The sequence below is a fragment of the Antedon mediterranea genome, chromosome 3 (genome assembly GCF_964355755.1).
Source record: "Antedon mediterranea chromosome 3, ecAntMedi1.1, whole genome shotgun sequence".
Classification (NCBI taxonomy): Eukaryota; Metazoa; Echinodermata; class Crinoidea; order Comatulida; family Antedonidae; genus Antedon; species Antedon mediterranea.
Window position 1 is genome coordinate 37409145 of NC_092672.1, and position 10228 is coordinate 37419372.

The 10228-nt window shown below is 32.4% G+C and overlaps 2 protein-coding genes across 3 annotated transcripts in view; one reads left to right on the forward strand and one right to left on the reverse strand.

Moving 5' to 3' along the window:
- LOC140045480 (phosphatidylinositol 4-kinase alpha-like) overlaps positions 1-6618 on the reverse strand; it is a 29827-nt gene extending 23209 nt beyond the window's left edge. For both annotated transcript variants that reach the window (XM_072090398.1, XM_072090397.1), the window contains exons 1-6: positions 6456-6618; positions 5886-6011; positions 5331-5424; positions 5018-5103; positions 3385-3457; positions 299-729 (exon numbers count right to left, since the gene is read on the reverse strand). In XM_072090398.1, the coding sequence (XP_071946499.1) occupies positions 299-729; positions 3385-3457; positions 5018-5103; positions 5331-5424; positions 5886-6011; positions 6456-6545 (900 nt within the window). In that variant the 5' untranslated portion in view covers positions 6546-6618. The remainder of the gene's footprint in view (positions 1-298; positions 730-3384; positions 3458-5017; positions 5104-5330; positions 5425-5885; positions 6012-6455) is intronic.
- A 30-nt stretch (positions 6619-6648) lies between these two features.
- Positions 6649-10226, forward strand: LOC140045482 (aspartate dehydrogenase domain-containing protein-like). The gene is made up of 8 exons (XM_072090403.1): positions 6649-6793; positions 7147-7288; positions 7562-7646; positions 7785-7928; positions 8074-8185; positions 8619-8739; positions 8876-9033; positions 9362-10226. The coding sequence occupies exons 1-8, from the start codon at positions 6733-6735 to the stop codon at positions 9397-9399; spliced, it is 861 nt and encodes a 286-aa protein (XP_071946504.1). The 5' UTR covers positions 6649-6732; the 3' UTR covers positions 9400-10226.
- The last annotated feature ends 2 nt before the right edge of the window (positions 10227-10228 follow it).

Sequence of the window (10228 nt, forward strand, 5' to 3'; positions counted from 1 at the left end):
TGATTAAATTACACTTAATGATTTTGATGTGTACAAATAAAAGAATTTTAGGTGGTTTCACTGAACATTTTGTCTTTTTTTAAATTCTTTTGTTAAAATAATGACTAAATTTTATTTATTTATTCCTTTCAAACATAAACATAAAAAGGGAGAACTGAGGAGAGACAAGAGCTGTTAAAGACAACTATCACCAAAGGGCGTGTCTCTCCAACTCTATAGACAAACAATACAAGCAAAATAAAATAAATTATTTGTTTTAGTAATTGTTATATTATAAATTATGTTTACAAGTACTTACCACGGAGAGCACAGCCTGTAACTGAGCAATACTAAGTGTCAACTTACACTTTGGTATCTCATCACCATGTATAACAACAGCCGGCCTAAACATTGATCCCACATTGGTAAAAAGATGCGTACAAGGATCGAACCCATACCTCTTGCACCTTATTTCATGTTCTGTGCGTTCTGTTTTTGTGTTCTGTGACATGTCAACTGAACCGCAATACTGGAAATCTTTTGGAAAATGTCGAGCCATCGCTTCCGAGATGATCGGTCGGAATGTACCAAATGTAGAATGGGACAGAACATTGTGTTTAACGGGGGTGAAGTGCAATGGTTTGGTCTCTGGGAACATTTGGAGGAATAGTGGTGTGTCATCAGAAGTGGATCGACCTAACGCTCGGATAATGCCAAGGAATGATGGTACCACATATTTGCACAGGTTTACTGCAAGGACAAAGAGAAAAGATTGTAAAAATCTCAACTAATTTAAAAATTCCTTTTTTTTCTCTAAGTAGAATATTGGTCTCCTATTGTATGTTGAAAGATTCAAGTCATAAGCTCTATCTACACTACAGTATCACATTTTATGTGATGTGCCCATATATGGACATGATGATGTTCTATCACTACCATATTTAAGCACATCACACTAGCTTGATAGTGTAGACAGAGCTTTAGATTGGGACCCACACTATACACTGGTTCAGATTGTAAAACCAATTTTTAGTTCAAAATAGAGCACTAAAAAAACCTTCACCAACATTTAGTACCCAAAAGTAAGCAGTAATTAAGTTTATATATACAGTATTTTGTTAACATTACTGATTTTGAATATTCAAACAAAATTGAAAATAAATACATAATTAAGTTCTTCAAAATCCATTAAAAAATAGCTAATCCCCTCACCTTTGCAACATTTAAAATGCTAAAATCTCATGAAAGACATTACAAAGCAAAATAATGAATGTACAGAATATTATAATGAAAACATTTCTTCTGGTTTCGATTCGTATAATAATATAAGTAGTTCTTTGATAGTAAACCAATAAAACTTACGTTGGCAAGACAGTTTCGTCTAGCTGTCAGCTTGACTTCTTCAGTTGCTATGATGCGTTATGGCGCCGATTGGTCTCCTTTCCAGCCACTAGATGATTTTGTTGTGTAGCCTAGGGGACCAGTCGTCGTCAGAAGCTGATCGTAAATGTGAGATAGTTGGTGCGCGCCTTCGTCTCTATTCATCTTTGTATTTTTATTTTGCTTTCTTATGCTGATGCTTTCTTTAATTTTACGTTTAAGCCAAACTTGTTCTTTGTGTAGTACCTCTATCTTATCCCAGTTAGGTATGTGGTTGTGTGTGGTCATATGGTCCGTGATTGCTGATTTATGTAAAATGGAGGACGAAACTTTCCGTGATGCACGCGTCTGCATGTTCTGTGTGTTTTCCTCAACATCTTTCTTGTGCTCTTTAATTCTGGTTTTGAGTGCCCTACCCGTTTCCCCAATATACACCATCTCACAGTTGGTGCACCCCACTTTGTAGACGACACCACAGGAATCCTCTTTGCATGCTTTATCTTTCGGTCGGACGATTAAGTTTTTAATTTTGTTAGATGGTTTAAAGTATGTTCGTATGTTATATTTTTTAAATGTTCTCTTGATTTTCTCTGACAGGCCTTGAATATATGGGATGGATATCGACCCTCTTATATCTTCTGTTTCGGGTTGTTTGTCCGTTTTTTGTTTATCTAGGTTACGTTGTACCTTTCTAATCGTCCATGTACAACAACCCGAAACAGAAGATATAAGAGGGTCGATATCCATCCCATATATTCAAGGCCTGTCAGAGAAAATCAAGAGAACATTTAAAAAATATAACATACGAACATACTTTAAACCATCTAACAAAATTAAAAACTTAATCGTCCGACCGAAAGATAAAGCATGCAAAGAGGATTCCTGTGGTGTCGTCTACAAAGTGGGGTGCACCAACTGTGAGATGGTGTATATTGGGGAAACGGGTAGGGCACTCAAAACCAGAATTAAAGAGCACAAGAAAGATGTTGAGGAAAACACACAGAACATGCAGACGCGTGCATCACGGAAAGTTTCGTCCTCCATTTTACATAAATCAGCAATCACGGACCATATGACCACACACAACCACATACCTAACTGGGATAAGATAGAGGTACTACACAAAGAACAAGTTTGGCTTAAACGTAAAATTAAAGAAAGCATCAGCATAAGAAAGCAAAATAAAAATACAAAGATGAATAGAGACGAAGGCGCGCACCAACTATCTCACATTTACGATCAGCTTCTGACGACGACTGGTCCCCTAGGCTACACAACAAAATCATCTAGTGGCTGGAAAGGAGACCAATCGGCGCCATAACGCATCATAGCAACTGAAGAAGTCAAGCTGACAGCTAGACGAAACTGTCTTGCCAACGTAAGTTTTATTGGTTTACTATCAAAGAACTACTTATATTATTATACAGAATATTATGTTCATTCAGTAACATTATACCTTGGATATCATCTTGGTTTATTTCACATTGAAATGGTGATATTGTCAGAAAGCCTAAGAGTGTTTATGAGGGTTGTAATGAATAATAAAGTACAACTATTAATATTGTATAATAAACAAAAATCAATTTAATGTTATTAGACTGACATGGATGACCTTTTAAACTCAGCTACAGGCATGAATATGAGATATATTTCATTAAATATGTACAAGAATTTTATTTATTTATTCAACTTTGGTTTACAAGGGTAGCTCTAACAGCTGTACTACAGCAGTACAGCTGACTTGAAGAGGCCCTCTTAAAAACAATGCTGAAATGACATTCAAACATAAAGATACAAGAGGATTTATAAAGTTAAAATTATCAAAACAAAAATTGTTTAACATTGTGTAAAAAAATCATTAATTACAGAATAAAGAGATTATGAGAAAACTATACTGTAGATTCATAATTATGTATGATAAACTTGACCTTAAATCTATAATCTGAACTGTAAAAAACCATTCTTGCTCCTATACTACATTGTCTACATTATCAAATGTGACAAATAATTAGTTGCGTATCATACCTTGTTGTAAGTCAGCTGGTTGTTGACACATCTTGGCCATTAACTGAAACACAACCAATTGTGATGATACAATCTGAAAGACAATCATTTAATTAGCTATAATAATTATATCCTTAACTTTGTAGGAGTTAATTTAAGTAGCTAATTGAGTGCCTCATTTATATGGAGTATTCTTTTCAAACTAAAAGCACATAGTGTTAAGCACTAGCTGTCTACACGATCAAATTTTGTGTGACAAAAAAATGTGATGTGCCCATATATGGACATGATGTCATATCACTACCATATTTGGGCATATCACTACCATATTTGGGCATATCACTACCATATTTGGGCTTGTCAAACTAGTTTGATAGCGTGGACAGAGCTTAAATCAATTAAATAAACATTTATTTATTACACAACTGTAACAAATTAAAAGACAAAACTCTAGCTCTGTCATTTTATTAAATAAAGTAGAATATCATTATATATTCCAACATTTGCTAATAATACTGTATTAGCAAATGGAAGAGGGTTTTATTAATAGGCTACCTTCCACACATACTATGTATCAGGGAATTGCTACCTATCTGATAGGACAGTGATTTATTTGCTTTTGACTTTAAAAAACCAGTTAATTACTATTGAACTTGTTAATATAATTATTATATTAAGTTTTTTTGTGTGGAATATTTATTGAATAAACGAAAAGAAAACTGAATAAACAAAGAGGACAAATGTAAAGTAATGGATCATTAGTGTACTATGTTTGGAAATGTCAATGTGCCTGGAAATGTTATGAGTTACATACATACAGTACATTATTCAAATGAGATTCGTAAAGTGTATAGAAGGTTTGTTGAAATAAGCCTTTATAATGATAATTACTGTACATGACTTAAAAGTGCATGGAATTTACTTTTAGTTTTACTCTTTTTTTTATATAAAACAACACATTTTATAAAAATAAATGTTACAATATATATTAAACTAGGTATATAATTTTAAATAAGTGAGGTGTAAATTAAAATGCAGACTTCTCATGCATTTTAATGTGTTATTTAATATGCTTTCAAGAACATCTATTAAATATTTTAAGAGTCATGTTTAATTTATTTGGGTGAGGCGAAATTCTACATATATTAAAATATATATTGCTGATCTAATGTATAAATGCAACAAGACTAATAATTTACAATGAGTTAATGTATATTTTAAAACTGCTAATAACCTTAGAAAAGCAGGCGAAATGGGGCAGTCAGAAGCATACAGTACTCAGGGTAAAGACATTAAGAAATTGGCAAGTACTGTACTAACTTAGTATGATAGAGTCAGACAGATTGAAAATACATTTATCTAATCCCACTTTACTAGTTCATGCTGACTAGAGTTATTTGGTTCAGTGGGTGAATACATTTTGACAAATCAGGGAAAATGATATGGTCTCAAAATAAAGGTTAAAATCATCCAATTCGAACCATGGTAATTCTCAAAATGATTGTTAAAAACACCTTTAATACAATAGTAATACATTCAACGTATTGATTTAAAAAAATGAATATTCCAACTAAAAAAATATTGTTCACATTCAACTCATAAACATTCATTATTTATATAATATTCAGAATAGAAAAATGTAATTAATATTTACTTGGTCCTTAAGTGAGGGGTCCATCCAAGCAATATCTGACAATAATGTCATCAAACAAAAGCTAAAGTGCTCACTCATCGGCAACCCTGTCAAATAAAATTGGTAAAATATAAATATTTATATTTTATGAATATTAATGTATAATAAATGTCATTTTATTGCTGAATGACATACATTGTAAACCTTTTGCTATTATGTTGTGTTGCTATTTATTACATAAATACAATCATGATAAAATGAGTATTTAGAGTATAAAAATATTCACAATTAAAGTTTTCTAACTTGAAACAATACATTTAGTAAATGAACTTACTATCGTTTGTACCGTGAACTGACTGCTCTATCCATAATGCATTTGGTAAGCCAGCCAATAAACTCAATAAATATTGTAGAATTTTATCTTTAAACTGAAAAGAAAACCATGGTTAGAATATATTGTTAAAAATACCAGTAAAATAATCTTTAGGCTTGTTCCATACTGTAGGCACAGTATTGCTATAAAAGATTTGTAATACAAGAAAATATATTTTTTGACTGAATTGACTTTTGATTGGCTTTGTTGTGTAGGAAACAAGCATTAATCACAATGTTAAAGTAATACATAATAGCAAAATAATGATAATGACCCCATGATGTCATTCATTGGACTTGATAATGACCCCATGATGGAGTCGAAACGTCGTTCTTTTTTAAGCGTTATTTTTTCTATTATGTATTTACAATAAACATACCCTCATTCGTTAAAGTAATATAATATTTTAATTAATATAAGATACATAAAAAGATACATACATATAATGGGACTCGAACTTCAACAATAATATAATAAATTTACTAACAAAAAGACATTTTATTTATTTTAACATACTTGAAGATTTGATTCTAAAAAATATATCCCCAGTGCAATCACCGCTTCCTGTCTTCGGCTGTCCAATCGGCAAATATTTGTTCCTATGGAGACAGGCTGGGGACACATGTTCATTAATTGCTCCACCTAAATGTTAAAACATTATAAGACATAAAAATTATTATTATTAGTATTATAATACTAGTAGTAGGCCTACCTAGTAGTAAAAATTAATAAATATTATTTATTTAATATTTTTATTGAAAAAAAAAAAATATTATAAAATTATATTACTGTATCTATTATATTAAATATTAATGTGTATGAATGTCCTTATTAAATAGTATCTAAACTAAACTATGCTACGTCTACTGCCTTACAGAAATTAGATCCTAGGCCTGTTGAATATATTTCTATTTAGCCGGCCGGGAAGACTTTGGCCTACACTCTGCATAAAATATGCTGCCAGAAATACTAGCTAGCCTACTGTAGGCCTAGGGTTCACGGTGACCAGTTCAAGTTAATAACGAATACAACCATACAATAATGGGGTTTATAAATTACTCAAACGTTATCTTTATTATATCCTACCTTTTTCCATGGTGGAGGTTTTATTTTAGCAAGGGAACGTGCCAAATATTGAAGAGTTGTTGAAAACGAAACATTATCGGCGTCCGACATTTTGCTGCTTATCGTTTTAATGTTTTTCTGGTCACACCCCCTCTATCGGGTTGTTTCATTAGTAGGCGTTTATTTATCTTTTAAGATACACGTGTGCGATTGTTTTTATTTTGTGTTGAAAAGGGTATTTCCCAAACTCAACTCGTTCTCCTTCCTAGAAAAGAAAAAAACAGAAAAACGTGGGAAAATGGCAAGCAACGAGAAAAATAAAAAGAGGCGTGTCGGAATAATTGGCTTTGGGAAATTAGGTGCATTCCTAATCATATTATTTAGATTTTTTTAGTCTAGTAGGCCTGCCTAGTTAGTCTCCATGCAGCTGACCTGCCTCCAAGAAGGACAGGTAATTTAGTAGCTAGGCTAGGTTGAGGGCCTACCCCTAGGTGGGTAGGCTTGGTGTCTCTCTGAGAAGAGTGGCTAGTACTTACCAAATCATATAATTTAGCTAGCTTGTTGTACAGTCTAGTCCAACATTATCTAAATATTAAATTTAAATGTTTTTTTTTAAATAAACTTTTTAGCATAAAGTTTTAAAGATGATAAATTTATTGAGATTAACGCTAAATGCATTTTGTATTATTTAAATTTTGTTGTGTTTTGGCAGGACAGTATTTGATAAATGCTGTACAAGAAAGTGATCAGCAAGATTTGGCATTCGTGTGGTGCAGACGTGAAGAAGTGTTGAGAGGTCACGTCACGGAAGAACTCATTTTAAAAGATTTGTCTAAAGAAAGTCTTTCTGAAAGGTGGTTACATGTTTTATAGTGCACAAGAGATATGAGAATACTGTCATCACATTTGTTAACATACATTTTCAAACTCATATCCTATTATTATTTTCATTTCATCAATTCAATGTATCTTATCAATCTTATAATCTAAAGCTCTGTCCACACTATCAAACTTTATGTGACAAAAAAAATGTGATTATCACTACCATATTGGGGGACATCACACTAGTTTGATAGTGTAGAAAGAGCTTGCTATTAAAGTATTATTTTTCCTTTCACTTATCTTAGAAACCCGGACCTAATAGTTGACGTAACTCATAAATCCATTGCAGAAGTTCACGGTGCAGATTTCTTAAGTGTCGCCGATTACATGGTAAGCCCCACACCCCAGCCCCCTCTCCCCCTAACTCAATAATGTGTCCTTAATTTGAGCCTCCTGATAAATTGATACACAAAAAGTAAACACTACTATAATATCAAAGACATTGATAGACATGTTTTTATTTTAAAGATTGGTTGCCCAACTGCCTTGGCTGATGAAAAAATTGACAAAGAATTGAGAGATGCAGCACATCAAAATGGCCTTTACGTTCCGACTGGTGCATTCTGGGGTGGAAACGACATTCAAAAAATGGCTGACAGGAACACATTAAAGGTACAACTTTGTATTCAATGTTTTTTTAAACCTGATTGGCTGGAAATATTTTCAAGTTGTCTCTGCCTTAATTGTAGATTTCAATTATCAATTGTTAGCCTGCTGAAAAATATGTTGTCTAAAATATTTGTTTTTCTTTATTCAGGCTTTGAAAGTAACCATGACTAAACATCCAGATTCTCTAAAATTGGTTGACGGAGAGTTGAAAGAAAGAAACGCACAAGTCAAGGAAGGGGAGTCGGAAGTGTTATACGATGGTAAGAAATAATTTGGTTGAGGTGTAGACTCATGATTGATGACACGTTTCAAAATAAAATATTAGTTAAGGCCAATTTACAAAGACGAGCGGTAACATTAAGCAGAAAACTGAGTAGCTTGTCCCACATAGAGTCTGTATCTATCCTGAGCAGTAACCGCCCGTCCACTTCGCGTTGTGTGTAAATAGTCATAAGGAATGACATAGATTCTATATTTTTAGTATCGTTACTGCTCGTATGTGTGAATTGGCCTTTAGTGATAATGTAGCATTGCTGATTTCACCCGAGGGGAAATTAGGATAGGAGGTCAAGTACAGACGGCATAGCATCTTCTCTTTACACTATTGTATCTAGGTTGCCACTTCTTGGTGGAGTACCTGACAAAAGTAGTTACCAAACAATTTGCTATTGCACAATACTATTTATTTTGTAGGTCCTGTTCGTGGCCTTTGCGACAAAGCTCCAAACAACGTCAATACCATGGCAACAGCAGCGATCGCTGCGCATAACTTAGGATTTGATAAAGTGCAAGGCTGCTTGGTGTCTGACACAAGGTAAACCATTAGGAGTTGCAAGATGTTCTAGATTCAATTACAGAGCTGAAGAAATTACCATAAAGTGCACTGTACTAAATTCACTGAGCCATTAAGATATACCTGCATTATACTGTGTAATTTTTGTTTTTTACAGAATGAAAAATTGGCATATTGTTGAGGTTGAGGTCACTGGACCGACAGACTCTAAAACAGGAAATGTGTTCCATGTATCAACCAAACGCAAAAACCCAGCAGAGATAGGAGCAGTAACAGGGAAGGCAACATATGCTTCTTTTGTCAGCAGTATGATGGGTGAGATACATTTCACATAGTATGAATGATATACTAGTAGCTGACAATTTTATTTTAAATAAAGTATAGCATACAACAGAGGCAGTCACACTAGAGCAGTTGCCTAAATTGAGGGGTGTTGTTAAGTAATATTCATTGGTTGAGGGAAGAGTAATTACAAAAGGCCCGTTCTGAGATCCACAACCAGTGTCAAATTTATGGAAAAAAAAAATATTTGTACGAAATAAAAAGTGTTTACCAGGAAATATTGCATCCAAAACCAAAATATTACTTATGTAAATAACCTATGAAATCAGTTTGACACTACATTTTTTATCGCTTTGTTTAGGTGCAAAAGGATTGGGAGCAGGCGTACATCTATGCTAACTTCTTGGATGATGAAAATATTACAAGTAGAATATTACAAGAAAACGTTATATTGAATAAAACCATTTAATAATTTTATTATCTACAGATTTATACAGGGTTATACAAACATATTGATGATATGAATGAAATCTATTAGCAGGAACGTCAATCAATTGATGAAAATATTAGACTGAGCTTTCTAAAACAAAGTAAATATTTATTTTAATGAATTTTATGTTTGACACCTCCAATATGATATACTATATTTAGGGAAGTTGAAGATATTACAAACAGAGAACAAGTTTTATTTTAATAATTATGATGTAATATCATGTTCCACACATCCAATACAATATTATTATTCTTATATCATTTTGATTTGTTTTTTAATTTTAATTATGAATACTTTTTTAGTGAAATTTGTGTTACTGGGTATTAACAATACTAGTCTTAAATAAATAATGAGATATGTTCCTCACACATCACATTCACTTCCAAATTGCTATTAAATTATCGAAAAAAATTAAATTGACTTATGGAATGTATTTTACCTACAAGTATGTCTATTTTATACTTATATATATTTTGGTATATCTTTTTTAAAAAAGTACAAGGCATAATGTTATTAAAAAGCTTAAAATGAATGATGACAGTATTGTATTTTAATTGTAATTTTAAAGTCCATACATATATAATAAAAGCAAAGATCAACAAAAATGCAAAAGTGAAAAACACTCTTTATGCGTAAAATGTGTTATTCATTTAGTTAAACAAAATTAGGCAACTAAAGAAAACGAAACAAAAATGGGAAGGGTAATTATACAGATACTAAGTACTGTACACATTA

What these genes read in the sequence shown, in the direction of transcription:
- LOC140045482 (XM_072090403.1), top strand. Translation starts at nt 6,733, where the DNA reads ATGGCAAGCAACGAGAAAAATAAAAAGAGGCGTGTCGGAATAATTGGC. An exon ending in AATTGGCTTTGGGAAATTAG is followed by an intron (nt 6,794 to 7,146) that starts GTGCATTCCTAA and finishes GTGTTTTGGCAG; the next exon opens with GACAGTATTTGATAAATGCT. An exon ending in GTCGGAAGTGTTATACGATG is followed by an intron (nt 8,186 to 8,618) that starts GTAAGAAATAAT and finishes TTTATTTTGTAG; the next exon opens with GTCCTGTTCGTGGCCTTTGC.